A 19,209-nucleotide genomic window follows, 5' to 3' on the forward strand; every position below is an offset into this window, starting at 1 on the left:
TCATCAGACAAACCAGAGGGAGCGCAGGGTTGGACATCTGCGCCTCCGCCAGAGCAGTACTAACTCCAGAGATGGGAGTTCAAATCATTCCCACAGGGGTGAAAGGACCTCTTCCCAAAGGAACAGTAGGCTTATTATTGGGACGCAGCTCTTCTACTCTAAAAGGACTTATGATAAGTCCTGGGGTAATTGATCCCGATTATGAAGGTGAAATAAAAATTATAGCCAGTTCTCCAAAGGGTATATCAGTAATTTCACCAGGAGATAGAATAGCACAGTTACTAATAATACCCAGCCTACATGATAAATTTTCCAGTCGTACTGTAGAAAGAGGTTCCAAGGGATTAGGCTCCACAGGTGTAGATTGGGCTATGCTTTCTTTAAATTTAGATTCTCGCCCCATGCTAAAACTAAATATTCAAGGACATGAATTTAATGGGCTACTGGATACAGGTGCAGACCTTAGCATCATCTCTCGTCAAGAATGGCCAAAACATTGGCCATTACAACAAGCCACTCAAACGCTTCGAGGCCTAGGAGTGGCAACTAATCCCCATAGAAGTGCAATGGTATTAGATTGGAAGGATCCTGAAGGATGTGAAGGAACTATACAGCCATATGTATTGGATCATCTTCCCGTAAATTTATGGGGACGAGATGTCCTAGATCAATTAGGTTTGACATTAACAAATAACATCAACCAAAATGCACCCACTATTATGACTAGACAAGGTTTTAGGAAAGGAAAAAGATTAGAAAAACAAGAACAAGGTATAGCAGCACCAATACAAATAGATCAAGGGAGAGACAGACATGGGTTGGATTTTCAGAAAGGGCCACTGAGACAATAAAAATTACTTGGAAATCAGAAAGACCAGTATGGGTTCCTCAGTGGCCCCTGACTAAAGAAAAGATACAAGCAGCCCATGACCTGGTCAAACAACAATTAGCAGAAGGACATATACAACCTTCTGTATCTCCCCATAATACTCCCATTTTTGTCATCAAAAAGAAATCTGGTAAATGGAGATTATTGCAAGATTTAAGAGCCATTAATAATGAGATGGTTATTATGGGACCTGCTCAATCAGGGATTCCTCAGTTGTCTGCTTTGCCAAAAACCTGGTATGTTTTAGTTATAGATATTAAAGATTGTTTTTTTTCAATTCCAATTCATCCTGAGGATAGTCCACGTTTTGCATTTACTATCCCTGCACTGAATCATGAAGGTCCTGATCAGAGATATGAATGGAAAGTACTCCCTCAAGGGATGGCTAACAGCCCAACTATGTGTCAAATTTATGTTAACAAAGTAATCCAGCCACTTAGAAATCAAAATCCTGAACTACAAATATTTCACTATATGGATGATGTATTATTAGCACACAAAGATAAAAACACATTGCTAGAATGTTATGCCACACTTACAAACTTATTAAAAAATTATAATCTAGAGATAGCAATAGATAAAGTACAATTAAATTTTCCAATTAATTATTTAGGAGTTCTATTATCCTCAACCATGGTCCGTCCACCAAAAATTCAAATACGAGTAGATCAACTCAAATCACTTAATGACTTTCAAAAGTTATTAGGAGACATAAATTGGATAAGGCCTTATTTAGGTATACCAACAGGAGAGTTGGGACCTTTATTTGATATCCTAAAAGGTCCATCAGATCCAAATTCACCCCGAATGTTAACGCCTGAAGCAAGAAAGGCATTAAAAATCATTGAAACATATATGGAAAATATGCATTTGGATAGAATTGATATAAGTTTGCCTTTATTATTTATTGTACTACCAACAAAAAATATTCCTACAGGAGTATTTTGGCAAGAAGGTCCATTATTATGGATACATTTATCTTATTCTCCTAACACTATTCTTACTAGGTATCCTGAGGCTGTAGGACAATTAATACTCAAAGGAATAAAAGCAGCAAAGGGAGTGTTTGGAATTTCTCCCAATAAAATTATTACTCCATATACTATGAATCAAATTGATGAGTTAGCTAATGAGTTAAATACTTGGGCAATAATCATGTGCAAATCTAATGTTTCATTTGATAACCACTTACCATCTAATCCTTTATTGTCTTTTTGGTCATTGCATCCTGTAATTTTTCCAAAAATGACAAGAAAAACACCTATCATGAATGCTCCAAATATATTCACTGATGGGTCAAATAATGGTACAGCAGCAGTAGTTACCCCTGATCAAACTTTTACATTTTTAGTACCCAAACAATCAGCTCAAAAGGTAGAGCTTAATGCAGTTTTACAAGCTTTTGTGATGTTTAAAGATTCTGTATTTAATTTATTTTCTGATAGTCAGTATGTAGTTAATGCTATAGTATCTCTTGAAGATGCTGGTAGGATTTCCCCTTCTTCTACTGTTTTCTCTTTGCTTTCCACTATACAAAGTCTAATCTGGGACAGAAAAGATCCATTCTTTATAGGACATATCAGGGCACATACAGGATTGCCTGGAGCCCTTAGTTTGGGCAATGATTTAGCAGATAAAACTACACATGACATACATATTTTCTCTACACTAGAAGAAGCTATAAATTTTCATAAAAAGTTCCATGTCAATGCTAATACTTTACAAAAGCACTTTAAAATAACTAAGGAACAAGCTAGACAAATAATAAAACAATGTCAAAATTGTGTGACCTTTTTACCACAAGTTAATCTTGGAGTCAATCCTAAAGGATTGATACCTAACCATATTTGGCAGATGGACGTCACACACTTGCCAGAATTTGGAAAATTAAAATATTTGCATGTTACAGTTGATACTTCTTCTGGATTTTTGATGGGCTCCCTTCATGCCGGAGAAAAAACTAAAGATGTTATAGCTCATTGCTTACAAAATTTTGCCACTGTGGGTGTTCCAAAACAGTTAAAAACAGATAATGCCCCTGGTTATACTTCTACCTCTTTTAAACAATTTTGCTCAACATTTGGCATTACTCATATAACAGGAATCCCATACAATCCACAGGGACAAGGCATAGTTGAAAGAGCTCATCAAACTATTAAAATGTACTTATTAAAGCAAAAAGAAGGAATTGGGAAGGGGTATATATTCCCCAAAGATAAACTTAAAATAACCCTTTTTACTCTAAACTTTTTAAATTTGGATTCATCAGGACTTAGTGCTGCGGAAAGGCATATGTGTCCAAAAAATGTACATAAGCCCAAGGTACTTTGGAAGGATATTCTAACAGGACAATGGAAAGGTCCTGACCCAGTAATTGTCTGGAGTCGAGGGTCTGTTTGTGTGTTTCCACAGGGAGAACAGCAGCCGATTTGGATTCCAGAGAGATTAACCAAGGTCCTGACCCAGTGATTGTCTGGAGTCGGGGGTCTGTTTATGTGTTTCCACAGGGAGAACAGCAGCCGATTTGGATTCCAGAAAGATTAACTAAAGCGATTTCTACAGACCAAAAAGAAGATGATTTGGCTCAAATCCATAACAACTGATATCCAAAACTCCAGTTTGGCTATTCTTACATCTGCAACAGAACCAGGATGCTTTTTTCAATATCTATTTTATTATTGCCCTTTGCCATATCATGAAGTTCTATTTTGTTTTTTGAGCTCATACAGACCTAGGTTAATGTTTTGCTGATCAGTTCTATTTTTTGACTATAGAGTTTTTAAACATTGCAATGGAGATTTCACCTGTAAAAAGTTATAAGGCCTTTACTATAATGTTATGTGTTGTATGTATTATATTATGTGTGCACACTTGTGTTTTGTGTTATATGTTTGAATGTACGTATGTCCATATATCATATATGATGAGCGCTCATGATAAAATGGATCCAAATATTTTTTTTTCACGTGATTTATATGGTTTAATTTAAATTGGGTAAACAACTGTTGAGGATTGTTTTAATATGTAAACAAAAAAGAAGGTTAACAGATCTGTTTGTTTACTTTTACCTTTCCTTTTCATTATATTTAATAATTCTCTTAAAGATAATGTAAATTGTTAAGAAAATTGTTTTCTTTTAGTGCCTTCTGTAGTGTTACATAATTTTTTCTTTAGCCATTATTGCCAGAATTCCTATCTTCATCCCAGTGACGGTGAAGACAATGTAAATTGTTAAGAAAATTGGTTTTCTTTTAGTGCCTTCTGGAATGTTACATAATTTTTTCTTTAGCCATTATTGCCAGAATTCCTATCTTCATCCCAGTGCTGGTGAAATGAAAGATAAAACCAATCTACAGCTTCTACAATAGCCATCACTGAACTGCTTGCAGAACTTGCCTGGACACATTATGAGCTCACCTGTATGCATTGTGAACTATCTGTTGGTACAGCGAATTGTGGTAGTGCTGGAGTATTTTTGCTGATGGTGTCACCGGTGGTACAATTTTTCAAAGGAGCCCTCAATTGGCTTAATGTCATGGCATTTTGCATCCTCCTCTACTAGTGATGGTCTAAAATTTGGGGGCCAACAGAGGTGAGGCAAAGAACCTCACCCCCCCACTGGTGCAAAGGCCTATCCACAAGTATGGCTGTATGCTGGACCGGTAGTCAGTGACGGGTATGATCCAATTGCAGTGGTACCAACCTAAGACAGGAGGCTGACGCCTAGAGGTCAGTTCATCCGATGACGGGTAAGGACCATATGTTGAATTGGACTGCCTAACAGGCACGGTCCCTAAGCCACATGCTTGTTGTTTAAACAGAGAGGGGGAGATGTTGAGAGCCACAGCCGAAGGGGCCCCAGCAAACTTCCAGCTGCCAGCTGATGATTGGCTCACAGCGGCCCCAGCAACATCTAGCTGATTGGCTCCTCGGCCCCAGCAACATCTAGCTGATTGGCTCCTCTGCGGTGATGCTCATTGGACTGTTTCCCTGCCCTTTCAGACCACGGAGCTGCTCATTGGGGGACTTTTTTGGCTCCGCCCACGTGACCCATCCAATCGGCCTCAAGAGCAGGAGGATTGTGGGAGGTGGGGAGAAGCTTGTGTGGGAGAGAGAGGCTTGTGGAAAGCCGGTGGTGGCAGTTGAGGCTCTGAGGGTTTTTCCTGAGAGACTATTTTGTTTGTTGTGTGTGGTTCTAAAAATAAAGTTAGTTTCTTTTGACAAGTGGCTCCTGATTGTGCCCAGCCAGACTGCGCACGGAGCACTAGTTTTTGTCTTGGAGAGCTATATTGCTTTGGGGCCTCACTCCATGATCTGAACAAAATATCCCTCAAAACGATTCACCTCATTTTGTTCTGATTCCCAGTTTATCTGCTTTCAACACTTTTTTTTTTTTTAAAACCCAGGGGTGCTTTGTCACTGAATCACATCCTCAGCCCTTTTTATTTTTTAAGACAGGGCCTTGCTAAGTTGCGTAGGTCCTCACTATGTTTCTGAGGTTGGTTGGTCCCAGCCTTTTTTTTGAGACAGGGTCTAAGTTGTTTAGGTTCTCATTAAGCTGCCGAAGTTGGCCTTGACCTTTGGATCCTCCTGCCTCCAAAGTTGCTGGATTACAAGCATGTTAATCAACTCTGAGGTACTGATAGCAATAAAATCACATTCTTAACTATAATAATTATCAAGCTAAAACCATCCTGGGAGACCCTGATAAAGAGCCACTGTTCCTGCCACAAATGACCTCACTGTTCACTCCAGGGCCTATCCTACCATTACATTCAAATAGAGACACAAATAGAGAAACAAGAATATCCTATTTATTATAAAGTTATCCCTCTGAAGTGAACAAAATAATAAGTGATTGCATTAAATTAGAAAAGAATTTATCACAGTGAATTCATGATTCTCTTTATTTTTCTGGAATGAAAATAGCTTCAAATCAAAAGCACGTTTAAATCACTTCAGTTATAATTGATTTAACATGAATCAACAGGAGTCTGAAGATATCCAATCTCAATTAAAAGATTAAAAAAAAAAAAAAGAAAATGTGCCTAGCAAGTAACCGGTGAATGAAGGAATCAACACAAGAGTGGCTAAAACTGTTTTTTAAAATCTCATCTTTTCTGCCACTAACTGAATGGGACAGTGCTAGAAAGTGAATGATTATTGAAATAGTGTCTCTTTTATGGACCTTTTTATCTTATTCGTTTATTTATATGCATTGCTTAGAATCCAACCCAGTGCCTCACACATGCTAGGCAAGTGCTCCACCACTGAACCACAACCCCAGTCCCCCCCACCCCCACCCTTTTTTTAAAGTCCAGCTTCATAAATATCACTTAAGGATGGTCTGAAGGGTAGATAATCTATCCTTCCCCTAAAATTTTCAAAGGTCCCTTTCAGAGATCTATAGATCTCTTTAAAGAGCTGATTAAAATTTCAAATCCTCTTTCCAGGATAAAGTACATCAGCACATACATATAATTTTGGAGATCAGTACAGAGTTCAGGGATTATCCAAGGGCTTCTACAGGGCTGTTGAGGATCCAGACCCAATATTAAGTATCCCTGCTCATTTCAAATTTGAATCTGTATTTTGGCATCACTGCGATATAATTGCAAAATACATTTTAAACAGTTTTAGAATTAAGAAAATATGTTCTTCTTGGAGTCCTGCACAGTCATCCACACCTGTAATCCCAGAAACTCAAGAGGCTGAGGCAGGAGGATAGAGTTCCAAGCCAGCCTCAGTAACTTAGAGAGGCCCTCAGCAATTTAGTGAGACCGTCTTATTAAAAAAAAAAAAAGTCTGGGGATGTGGCTCAGTGACTTGAGTCAAGTGCCCCTGAGTTCAATCCCAGGTACCCCCCACCACCCCACCAAAAAAAAAAAAAAAGGATAGAAAATATATTCTCCTGAAAACATATTTAACTTAAAAGTCACTTTGTATTTTGAATACACTCATGTTCTCTTCTTTACTATTACTTCTGGGATAACAATAGTCAAATTTGCAGTCCATCTCTATAGAGGAAGTCAAAAGATTTTAACAAATCCCCTCCACCCCATTTCCCCTTTCTCCTGAATTCTTCATCAAGTTTTTAACTTTTTGTGTTATCTCTGTAATCTGATTCACATCCTTGGGGAGACTGGCAGTTGTAAGTAAATACCAATATGAAAAAATCATCTTAAGGCGCAGATCTGTTTTAGTATACTTAAAATTACAGGATTTTATTTTTAATTTAATTAATTATACCAACATTTAAAAATCCCACAATTTCATGCAGGAGGACCTGGGTCCAATCCCAGCACTGCACGAAACAAACACATAATTTCATATAAAATTCCACATTTCAGACGTTTCTGGAAGAAAGGCAAAGTCCTTATTTCCCTAAGCCAGAATGCAAACAAGATCACAGTTCTGTGCCATGGTAACAGTTCTCAAACATCCATGTTGTTCATTTGACAACTCTTGTATATAAGCTTCCTTCCTTCTTTCCCCACTCTCCCTCCTCCCCTCATATTGGGGCCAGGAGCACTTGGTGTACCACCAAGCTGCACCTTCAGCTCTTTTTTTATTTTTCGACACAGGGTCTCGCTACGTTGCGAGGCAGGCCTCGAACTTAGGATCCTTCTGCATCCCCTTGTATAAAAGTTTTAGGGGGAAACCTTTGAAAAAGGAATAAATTTCAGAATTCATTCACACACACACACCCTTTTCTTTATGTGTTCTTTGAAAAGAGGAAGACAGCAGGCACAACTCACTGGGCAAGCATTCACCAAGCTTCTCTGCGCTAGCAGAGAAGCAACAGGCAATTAACGAGAAACAATTACCGAGAGAAGCAGGGTCTGGGGTCCTGAAGAGCGGTATGATTAGTTAGTGCCACCAGTGACTAATCAGGGTACGACCCACTGCCACTAGAAACACGGCTGAACTGAGCCATATAAATTCTGAATCGAAGTTGGATCAGCGGTGTATTTTTTTAAGAAATCTAAACTGGACTCTTGTCTAAGTAACCACCACCTATTCGCAGAAAGGGCGGCAAGGTACGGCTCCGATCGGGCTTTTGATGGAATCACTTACAACCCGGCTGCAGGACTAGAAGAAACATCCGAAGATACCCTGGTTTCCGGAGCAACCGCCCGGTCCCTCCCCCTTTTGTCCCGCCCCCGGAGCCTTTCCCGCCAAAGGCCGTTAATGTCGCGAAGCATGGTGGGACGAGATTACAGGCTAGGTTTCACCTAGGCCTTTCCGAGAGCAGATTGGCTTTCAAAGAGGACCACTCCTGGGGAAACTGGCTTGCTTGAAGATCCGGCGGGGATTAATTACACCTTTCACGAGGCTTCTGTATTTAATTTTCAACAAACAGCTGCTCATTCCAATAACCAATCACTCCGCAAGCCGGGAACGCGGGGGACTTTTTCCCCTTCGTGCGGAGGGTGACGTTGCGCGTGCGTGAGCGTATCGCCGATACCCGTTACGCTCTTGCGCGTGCGTATTGAGGTCGAATAGCTGCTTCCTCCCGCTTCTCTTCCTCCCTCCCCCCATATCCGTGCGCCGAGCTGATAAAGGCGCCATTTTGGAGGGGCCGCGGGAGACGTGGTGCCGCTGCGGGCTCGTTCTGCCGTGCGCTAGGCTTGGTGGGAAGGCCTGTTCTCGAGTCCGCGCTTTTTGTCGCCGCCATGTCGGGAGGTGGTGTGATTCGTGGTCCTGCAGGGAACAACGACTGCCGCATCTACGTGGGTAACTTACCTCCAGACATCCGGACCAAGGACATTGAGGACGTGTTTTACAAATACGGCGCTATCCGCGACATCGATCTCAAGAATCGCCGTGGAGGACCGCCCTTCGCCTTCGTTGAGTTCGAGGACCCGCGGTGAGGCAGCGTGGGGCTTGCAGCCTTGAGGAAATAGGTCGGAGTAGTTGGGGAAAGGCTCCGAGGCCTTAACATAATGGGGAAGGAGGGGCTTTTAGGCTGGGGCGACACGATATCGCCCCTGCAGAAGTCGAGCACGGAGCCGAGTCGGTATGGTGTCCCTGGTGGCTGGGTGCCTTGGACGCCCCCAGAGCTCACGCGCAGGCCCGGAACGGGAAACTGAGGCGCCGAGGACTGTGTAGTGGTCGGGCGCCTAGCGTGTTTCTGGGTGGGGGAGGGGCCGGTCCTATTATGCAGCGCATGTGGGCTCTTCCACGGTGGGTGCGCATGTGCCGGGGTCCTCTCATTCCCCACAGAGTGAGTTTTTTTCCCGCGGGTCTCTTTTCTCATCCTTTTTGCCTTCTGTGATCATGCAGGGACGCGGAAGACGCGGTATATGGTCGCGACGGCTATGATTACGATGGATACCGTCTGCGGGTGGAGTTTCCTCGAAGCGGCCGTGGTACAGGCCGAGGCGGCGGCGGGGGTGGAGGTGGCGGAGCTCCCCGAGGCCGCTATGGCCCCCCATCTAGGCGTTCTGAAAACAGAGTGGTTGTCTCTGGTGAGCTTATGTCACTCTTGTGGGTTGGGAAGGGACAGGAATCGCTTAAGATATTTTCTTTGCATGGCCGGTATAACAATTGCTCTTTGTTCATTCTGGGCCTTAAAATTATTTCGGTTTTTGGGTGAATTTAGTAAATAAAGATTACTGTGGTGGTGATTTGCCCAAATTAGGTTGCGGTTCTAGAATATGAAGATCCTTTACAAATAAATTTGGACTCTGGATCTCAGAATCTTACCAGCTCTTTACCTGGAATCACTTAAGTACAATCATTAAGCATTTTTAAGTAATCTTTGTTCTAATATATGTTATAAGTTTTAACGTAAAAGTTAGGGTAATTGGTTTTAAGGGGAAAAATCGTTTTTTCAGGACTGCCTCCAAGTGGAAGCTGGCAGGATTTAAAGGATCACATGCGTGAGGCAGGTGATGTATGTTATGCTGATGTTTACCGAGATGGCACTGGTGTCGTGGAGTTTGTACGGAAAGAAGATATGACCTATGCAGTTCGAAAACTGGATAACACTAAGTTTAGATCTCATGAGGTAGGTTATACACTTATTCTTTTATTTGGCCAGATTGGATACAGTGGTCTTAACAGTGGAATTTGAAGGTAAGGATTCAGGCAAAGGCGTCCACCTAAATTACCAGATATCTGGTTTTAGTTACTTTGTATTCATTCAGCATGCCTGAAGATAGGTGAAAGCTTAGATCTTTCAATGGAAAGTTCTGTCTATCCAATAGGGAGAAACTGCCTACATCCGGGTTAAAGTTGATGGGCCCAGAAGTCCAAGTTATGGAAGATCTCGATCTCGAAGCCGTAGTCGTAGCAGAAGCCGTAGCAGAAGCAACAGCAGGAGTCGCAGTTACTCCCCAAGGAGAAGCAGAGGATCACCACGCTATTCTCCCCGTCATAGCAGATCTCGCTCTCGTACATAAAGATGATTGGTGACACTTTTTGTAGCACCCATGTTGTATACAGTTTTCCTTTATTCAGTACAATCTTTTCATTTTTTAATTCAAACTGTTTTGTTCAGAATGGGCTAAAGTGTTGAATTGCATTCTTGTGTAATATCCCCTTGCTCCTAACATCTACATTCCCCTCATGTCTTTGATAAATTGTATTTTAAGTGATGTCATAGACAGGATTGTTTAAATTTAGTTAACTCTCCATGCTCTTCAGACTGTGATATTGTGTAAATGTCTATTCTGCTCTGGTTTGTGTGAACTGGGATGTGGGGGGTGTTTGTGGTTATCTCACCTGGGGAAGTTCTTATGTTTATCTTGCTTTTCATGTGTCTTTCTGTAGACATATCTGAAGAGATGGATTAAGAATGCTTTGGATTAAGGATTGTGGAGCACATTTCAATCATTTTAGGATTGTCAAAAGGAGGATTGAGGAGGATCAGATCAATAATGGAGGCAATGGTATGACTCCAAGTGCTATTGTCACAGATGAAATTGGCAGTATTGACCTTATACTAAAAGGCAAGGGTTAAAAATGATTTTATATATATATATATATATCTTAAAACTTGCAAACATCTGATGCAGGTATCTTTAGCTACAATTGCTTTGCTCTTTAAACCTTGGCAATTGTGGCAAAATTACATCGCCCATTTTGTAACAATTTATTTTGCTCCCTTCCCCCCCTTTTTTGTTTTAATAGGGACTAATGTGGGAAGAACTGGCTAATTTGTCACAGTGCTTAGTTACAACTGTTAATGTGTGACCTGCTGTTGGTGTACATGTGGGTACAGGGTGTCTTTAATTCCAACAAGATAGAGTATAATATCAATACTGCTAAATCTGCATGTCCTCTGTGTGACTGATAAGAGCGTTGCTATTTCATTTTTTTTAAGACAAAATGAAAGCAAAATATAGAATTCCAATGTATTGGTGTAGATAATCTAGTTGGGAATACTTTTAAGTCTCACCTTCCCCTTTAAACTAATATTCATAATTGACTCATGTTTAAGACACTTTAATTTACAAATTAAATTGCAGATGGGAGCGTTAGATTTAGTTTAGTTTAGGTGGGTAACAATATCATTAAACTTTTCAACTACATAACTTTTTGCAACCACAAAACCTGTAATACGCTGTACAGTAACAAGTGTTGGCATTATCAGTTGAACTGTAAATATAAATGCTTCTTCCAATTAGTCTCTATGATGATTAAGTTTCTAAAATTTATCTGAACACCATTCAGAAACTTGTTTTGGGGAATTTGATAGTTATTGATGTACATCTGTTAAACTGATGACAGACATAACTCATCATTCCCCAGAAACCTTTTTTGATTACAGTATCTAACATTTTGCCTCCTCTTTTTTGGTTTTGCTGGTTATAAAGGTTTGGATTGGAGAGGGCTCACTGGATCCCAATCCTTGGAGCTGGATCATTGGATTCAAATCATAATGTGGATAGGATAGGGAGGATGAATTACAAGGATTCATGGAGCGGGATCAGATTACCAGGAACATAGGAGTGGATTCCTGCCCCAACCAAACCGTATTCGTGTGGATTTTTTTATTCAACTTAATTGGCTATTCCAAAGGTTTTTTTTTTTCCTATTTTTGACGATTGGAGCCCTTAAGATGCACGATGGAATTGTGTTTTGCATTTTTTGGTAAAAGGAGCAAAGCGAGGACCTGGAGATATACGCTGGAGCAATCTCCTTGGAAGGATTCAGCACGAGTAGATGGTAAACATTTAAAGGGGAAAGGGGGGGTTTGTTTAAAATAGTAAATCAGTAAGTCACTTCTAAATTTAAAGAAAACAAAATTGGAGTTGAAGAATAAGTAGGTTCCAATTGGCTATTGCCGTTTTTCTTTGAAAAAAAATAAACATTTTTTAAAAAACTATGCATGGTTGTCCTTTTTCCTCTTCATGTAAGATTTTAACTCTTATCAGTTAATTCTTTAAATTAGTAAGATTCTGACTCTTGTGTTTATGTTAGCCTTTCAAGAACTTTTAATTTACTATCTCAATGGTATTAGCTATCTTAATTTATGTAATAGTCTTAAGGGGACAATAAGGGAGAAATTTATGTAATATGGCAATTGAGGCTATGATCTAGTCTCTAAAAGATGTTTTGCATACTTTGCTAAAGTGGTTTAAAACTTAGATACTGCTTATTTTGGTGACCATTTAGACAACACAGGTTTGTGTAAAATTGGTTGGTTGATAAATATCAGCTTGGAGATAGCCTTTGAGATTCTCAATGAGACTTATCTTAAAATTAATGAGTAGTACATGTTAACTTTTAACACAGTTGTATTAGAACTCAACAAAATGACTTTCCTTTTTGAAATGTGAACAGTGCACTAGAGGATTTAACTGCTAATTTGAGTGAATCTTCACCTGTAAACCCTTCTTGACCATAGTTCTGTAAAGTTTTGGGTTTTTTAAATACTTTTACTAGAAAGAGCCCCTTGAAGTTTTACTTGAAATTGTTGGTCTTGTGATTTCCTCATAGTTACCAAGAAACCACTCTTTTCTCAGTCCAAAAGAAATAGCTAGATCTTTGAACTTTTTCCTTGGGTGCTAATCATAGTTGCAAGATAAATTAAAAATGATTATTCAGGTGATACAATTTAAAACAGAAAAAGCCACGCATAATATTTGTAGTGGAAGAAATGGGCAAAAGAGATTTGTATAAGGTCTCATGTAATTACCTGATTGAAAGGAGTAGATTCAAAATAAGAATTTTACTTGAAAAATATTCCTTGTAGATTCATTACATTAAGTAGTAATGTAGGAATTCAAAATATGAGCCAAAATTGTAGATTTTCTATTTTAACATTCTGAAAAATTATACATGCCATGCTTTTTGAAGTTTTAAGTCTCATGTGCAGAATACTATTAATAGATAAGACTTCTACACTTGTACAAACCTGGTTTCATTTATGTTCACCGAATGTTTGGAAATAGGACCAAAATGGAAATGGCCTTTACTCAAGGTTGTCTATTAAGTTAAATGAGAGGCTGTACTAAAATTTTTAGTAGTTCAACCCGAGATTGAAATGAGATAGAAAGGTGTTCTTTGTTAAATAGGCTTAAGAATGAAGATTTGAGAGGACTTAGTGCATACTATGAAAGGTAGAGGAGCACAGGTTATGTAGTTTAGTGACCAGACAGAAACTAGAAATGTTATTTTTAGTCCTAGGAAATGACCCTCTACCAATATTGGCAATTAGAAGAAAGTCACACCCTCTTGGAACTACAAAGGCTACCTTGAATTTTTCCCTTCTGTGTCCCCTTATAATATTGTAAGGAATCTATAAATAGTTTATTTTCTAACCAAGAAAGCACTTTAAGAAGCAATTACTATTCATAACATCAGATTGAATAACCTACCTTGCTGTTCAGCCCACATCCTACTGGAAACAAAAGGTAAGACCAATTTTCTGATTCCTAATTGTTTGGGATCTGAATTATATTTTGAAAGCTAATATTTTTTAACTTGGTGTTTGGAATGTGAATATTTCCCTCACTTAAAATGTTTTCCCTAAGTTTTATACTTTAAATAAATTTCAAATGTTCATAAATCAACCCATTTTAGTGCTTGAGTTCAATATGATTAATTCTAGAACCTCAACCTTTCTCAGTTTTGTCTAATGTCTTCATTAGGGCTGGTGCTATTTTCAGGTTTCTGTGGTCAAGGTGAATTTCTTATATGTGGCTTTTTGCTTTGTATCTGAAGTTTGTAATTACAAATGAAACAAGTTATATATATGTATGTATACCATAAATAGTATTAAAAGGTCAGAAAGTATTAGACTGAAGTTCTGTTGTAACCATTTTTTGGCTTACCTTATTTTTATCACTGTGAATACAAAGGCAGAAAACAGATTCACAATCTCTTATCCACTATTTTGAAATCTTAACCTGAATAAAAATTTTGTTGATCCAGTAGAATGTAAAAGCTGACAAGAATTGATGCCTGCCTTTTGCACTTAGTGTGACTAAGCATTTTTTCCTGTAGAAATAATTCATGTACTTCGATTAATCATCACACAGTTGCCAGTCTTTGCCTAGGGCATTATGTAACAGTACATATGATATACCTTTTTACGAAAGTACAGACAGCTAGAACTCATAACATCTGCTCTCAAGTTTGGATAAGGGATTGGAGAACTGTCTTAAAACACAGGTTTAATGCTTCGGTGTATAGTTTGGGGTGTGAGTGAAAATCGGCTTGTTTGGTTCCTTAATTGAGATTTCAGTTTCTCGTTATTTTAGGCTGAAGCAGATAACAGAAGAAAAGGTATGACCACATTTCTATTCTGTTGCTACAGTAGGCTCACCATTTTATACTATTAAAGGAACTATTCATCCATCCAAAGTACACAGTATAATATATTACTCTGTTGTTTTGAGGTAATTGTTTCTATTTTAATACTTACAAGGTACATTGACATTAATCATTCTGATCCTATGGGAAAGGTTAAGATTGGCATGAAGTAGAGATTGTAAGGAAAAATCTGCTTATTGCATGTTGGGATTGTTGAATAAATAGTAACGTTGGCAAAATTACTATGCTTTAAACATAGACCTAAGAAGTTACAGTATACTTAAACCAGAACTTCTGTGATTGATAACTTTGGACTACTGCTTGTTAGATTTGAAGGCTATACTTGATAACCCTGAGTTGTGTGTGTAGTAATCAAGGGAAAGATCACATAGTATTTTAATAGTAAACAAAATAAATTGAAGTTTTTGTTGTGTAGAAGTGATTTTTTCAGAAATAATTTTAACTTCAGAGGTAGAAATAGCCTCATTTACAACTGTGTGTGTGTGTGTGTTTATATGTGGTGGTGGTGGTGGTGGTGGTGGTGAGCATTGAACCCAGAGCCACATGCTTGTTACATACCGTGGGCAAGCAGCATAACCACTCAGCAAGCTATAACCAGAGCCCAATTTACTTATGTCAGGGATGCTAGAAGAATGGAACCAGGGCCTTGAAAATACTAGGCAAGTGCTCTACCACTGAGCTACACCCCCAGCCTGAAAAGAATTGGGGGGGGGGGGGCGTTACTGGTGGTTGAATTCAAGGGCACTCACCCACTGAGCCACATCACCAGCCCAGTTTTGTATTTTATTTGGAAACAAGATTCTCACCGAGTTGCTTAGTGCCTTGCTGTTGCTGAGGCTGGCTTTGAACTCAACAATACTCCTGTCTCAGCCTCCCAAGCTTTTGGGCCAATTTACATTTTTTTAATTTATTTTTTTTAAAGAGGAGAGAGAATTTTTTAAAATTTATTTTTTAGTTTTCAGCGGACACAACATCTTTGTTTTTGTATGTGGTGCTGAAGATGGAACCCGGGCCGCACGCATGCCAGGCGAGCGCGCTACTGCTTGAGCCACATCCCCAGCCCCCAATTTACATTTTAGCAGGTGTTAAACTGGGTTATCAGGGAGAGAAACAAATACCTTTTCATAAGGTTACTGTTATTGTTTTTGGTGCTGGGAATTGAACCCGGGAACACTTGGCAGCAGAGCTATATCCCCAGTTCCTTATTTTGAGACAGGGTCTCACTGTTGTTACTTAGTGTGCCTGCCATAAGGTTATGTTTAAGATAAGCAAAATGGATGAATCCACAAGCTCAGATGGTTTCATCTGAAATAATTTCAACTTAGAAATAACCTCATTTACAACTGTGTGTGGGGGGTGAGCATTGAACCTTTGTATAAAGGAGATGATAAACACTGGGTTGATTTGAGTTGTCATCACCCAAGTATCAGTTGTTGGCTATGATTAGACCCTATCACCATGATGAGATGTTGGAAATTGAACCTCTGTTGAATACTAAATCCTACCACATAGACTGAAAAGGGATACTAAAGTGTCTAGTAATTTTTTTTTTTTACAATGTTCTGTTCCACACCCCTTTGGAATAAATGATAGAAATTGCTGGGCATGGTGGCACATGCCTGTAATCCCAGTGGCTCAGAGGCTAAGGCAGGAAGGAGGCTTGCAGGTTTTTGAGGGCAATCTCAGCAACTAAGTGAAGCCCTAAGCAGCTGGGCTGTAGATGTAGCTCAGCCATCAAGTCCCCTGGGTGTCTAAAAGTCACATAGCCACTAGAGGGAGCTATAACAAAAAAGCCAGGAAATTATCCCTGTTACTAATCCACACAGCAAGGTGAAGGGAGACCAGCTTCCTTGATCTGGATCAAGATGATTTGGGTAAATTTTGTTATGATCACCTCTGCCTTCCTGTATGTTACAATATCCTTTCCCTTTTCAACTTCTGGATCCATTTAGGTTTTGAATAGTACTTACCTTGTAGGTAATTCAACTTGTATAAATCACAAAAATGCCTAGATTCTGGGACTTATTAGAAGATGACATGCATTTGCTTGTTTTTCTGTCTATCTTTAGGTAAGGTATAAAGCGAGGAACATGAACTTGATACAGGAGTAGGTCCCATGCAGAAAAACCTAGGTGTGACGCTGGTCACAGACTAGGAAAAATGAACATGCTTTCAGGGATGTTTATAGTTTTTGTGGTGTGAAGTGACTTTAAGAGTGATCCCCTTGCTCCTTGGGGGTGTGTGTGTGTACTGGGGATTGAACCCAGGATAATTAGCCACTGAGCTGCATCCCTATCCCTTTTAATTTTTTTATTTAGAGACAGGATCTTGCTAAGTTGCTGAGGCTGGCTATGAACTTCCAATCCTGCTTCCACTTTCTGTGCTGCTGGGATTATAGTCAAGTACCATTGCACCCAGCTCTATTAGGGGCTTTTAACGATAGCTTATCTTAAAATCCTACTTATTTACTACCTACGCCTTGATTAAAAAATCAGTACACACAGTGCCAAAAAGAATTGGAATGATATTGAGAATGAAACAGTTTGGCATTTGTTATTCCCATTATCCCCTGCCCCCAAGTTTATATTGTGGAAATGGAAAGAACAGATTTGCCTTCTGTTTATAAAGTATTGTCACTAAGAATACTATATATTAGTGATTTTTTAAAAGCCCTCTTGATGGGATTTAGTCATTAAGAAGATGCATGTGGGAACACTAGCATTAAAACAATGTTGAGCCTGGGGATATTACAGTTCAGTGGTAGAGCCTAGCATGTATGAGGGCAGTTTGATCCCAGCAGCACAAAAAAAAACCATTAAATATTAGAGTTGGGCATAGAGGCACATGCCTATAATCCCAGTTATTTCCAGAGGCTGAGCCAGGAGCACTAGAATGGGCACTCAGTGGAGAGTGGCCCTGGGTTCAATCCCTAGTACTGCTGCTGCTGTCAACCCTACTCTCCTGCAAAAATTTTAGTGTTAGAATTGCCTGTTTTGAAGAATATGTCTGCAGTTAGGCAAGTAAATTATTTTCCTATAAGAGAAAGGATGGAATTGACAATTATACAGTAGGAATTTTCTTGCCTATGAGGCTAGCAAGGGAGGCTACAGAAAGAAGTTCATTAGTAGGTGTGTTGCAAATTGGATTTGAGTATCAATCTGAAAAATGTTAGCTCTGGTGTCCCTTTACTAATTTCTGAAAGGTGCTTTGAAGCCACTAATAATCCAAAATTCACTTCATAAAAGAGGAGGGCTAAACATGTTTTAATAATAGGAATAGACTATGGCATTTGTCAAAAGGAAACCTACATCCTTTAAATGGACTAGAGAAGCCTTAGGCTGAATATCTTACATTCTTCATAGCAGTGGCATGCCTAGAAATTTAAGTTACAAAAAATACTGAAAGTGACATCCACATCTTAAGAATAGAAATGTAAAGTACTGATTAGTAGTACATCAAATATGCTTCAACAACAAAAACCAAAAATGGTTCCTTTGCCCTCTAAAATCAGGCAGTAAACTATAGTGAGGTGACAGTCAATACTACCATTGCAGTTATGACAGGTCAAACTGGAGGTTTTGTTTGCTTGCCAGATGGTTTTTCAGAATTTGCTGTTTGGGTTTGCTTCTCTTCTCCACTAGCATTCTTGTCTGCATACCCAAATTTGTCACTGAAGTATTTTAGTACTGAAGCTAGTATCTGATTTGAGTCTTCATACTGTCTTTGCAGTCTTGACTTTCATAAACATTATCACTCCCCTATTATGAATCAATGATGAATTTATATTCTGCCTTTCCAATGTATCACTATTCTTAAATCACATCTTCAGTGGTAAATAATGTACTGATCCTATCTGGTTTTGCTTCTGTGGTCTGGTTATATTTTCAGACCCCCACTTCCCTCCCTTAGCAACATGCCTCTTCAAATCCTAATTGTCCTTAAAGGTTCAGCTCAAATCATATTTCATTCCAGAATCTAAAAAACAAGCTGCTAAAGCTCTTTAACTCTTTTTGTCAGTTTTCACTTCGTCACCTCACAAGTTATAACCACTGACAGTATGTGTTGATTTTTCCTATCACAGAAATTTTTGCAATACTATTTCCCATTGAACCCAATGCAATGCTGATAGTTTAATAATGGTACTCCTAACACAGTGTTATTGAAGTCTGAATTTCACAAAACTAGTGGTTAACAGATTTTTGGAGAAAGTATTTTAATCCTAACATTGGGTTAAATAATTCCTCCTTAGATATGAAGCCAAGATATTCAAATTAATTTATATGCTATCTAAGCCCAGGTATAATTGGAAAAGTAAATGTTGCCCCCAAATGGTCTTGAAAAAAAAAAAACACACCTTGATGTATGTTGACTGTTCAGTATATGCATGTCATGAGAATTAATGACATTGTTTCCTATGTTGCTACTTCCTCCTGGGTCTCCTTTTGATGTCATTCTTAAGCTTGATCCTTAAAGAGGAAGCCATAGGTCACTTCTGACTTCAGTGATTTTGCCTTAGAATCCCTGCAGATTTC

General features: G+C 39.0%; 1 protein-coding gene across 1 annotated transcript; it reads left to right on the plus strand.

Moving 5' to 3' along the window:
* The first annotated feature begins 8,422 nt into the window (after nt 1-8,422).
* Srsf1 (serine and arginine rich splicing factor 1) lies at nt 8,423-12,224 on the plus strand. Its single transcript, XM_046420537.2, has 4 exons — nt 8,423-8,759; nt 9,176-9,360; nt 9,730-9,902; nt 10,102-12,224. Exons 1-4 carry the CDS (start codon nt 8,566-8,568, stop codon nt 10,294-10,296), a joined length of 747 nt encoding a protein of 248 aa, XP_046276493.1. The 5' UTR covers nt 8,423-8,565; the 3' UTR covers nt 10,297-12,224.
* The last annotated feature ends 6,985 nt before the right edge of the window (nt 12,225-19,209 follow it).

Source organism: Marmota monax, unplaced genomic scaffold, assembly GCF_021218885.2.
Source record: "Marmota monax isolate L192 unplaced genomic scaffold, Marmota_monax_Labrador192_F-V1.1 WCK01_AAM20220418_F8-fsc00064, whole genome shotgun sequence".
NCBI lineage: Eukaryota > Metazoa > Chordata > Mammalia > Rodentia > Sciuridae > Marmota > Marmota monax.

Excerpts from the sequence above, each read along its gene's own strand:
- Srsf1 (XM_046420537.2), top strand. The coding sequence starts at position 8,566 with ATGTCGGGAGGTGGTGTGATTCGTGGTCCTGCAGGGAACAACGACTGC. Across the intron at positions 9,361-9,729 it reads AAACAGAGTGGTTGTCTCTG|GACTGCCTCCAAGTGGAAGC; the intron begins GTGAGCTTATGT and ends TCGTTTTTTCAG. Across the intron at positions 9,903-10,101 it reads CTAAGTTTAGATCTCATGAG|GGAGAAACTGCCTACATCCG; the intron begins GTAGGTTATACA and ends TCTATCCAATAG.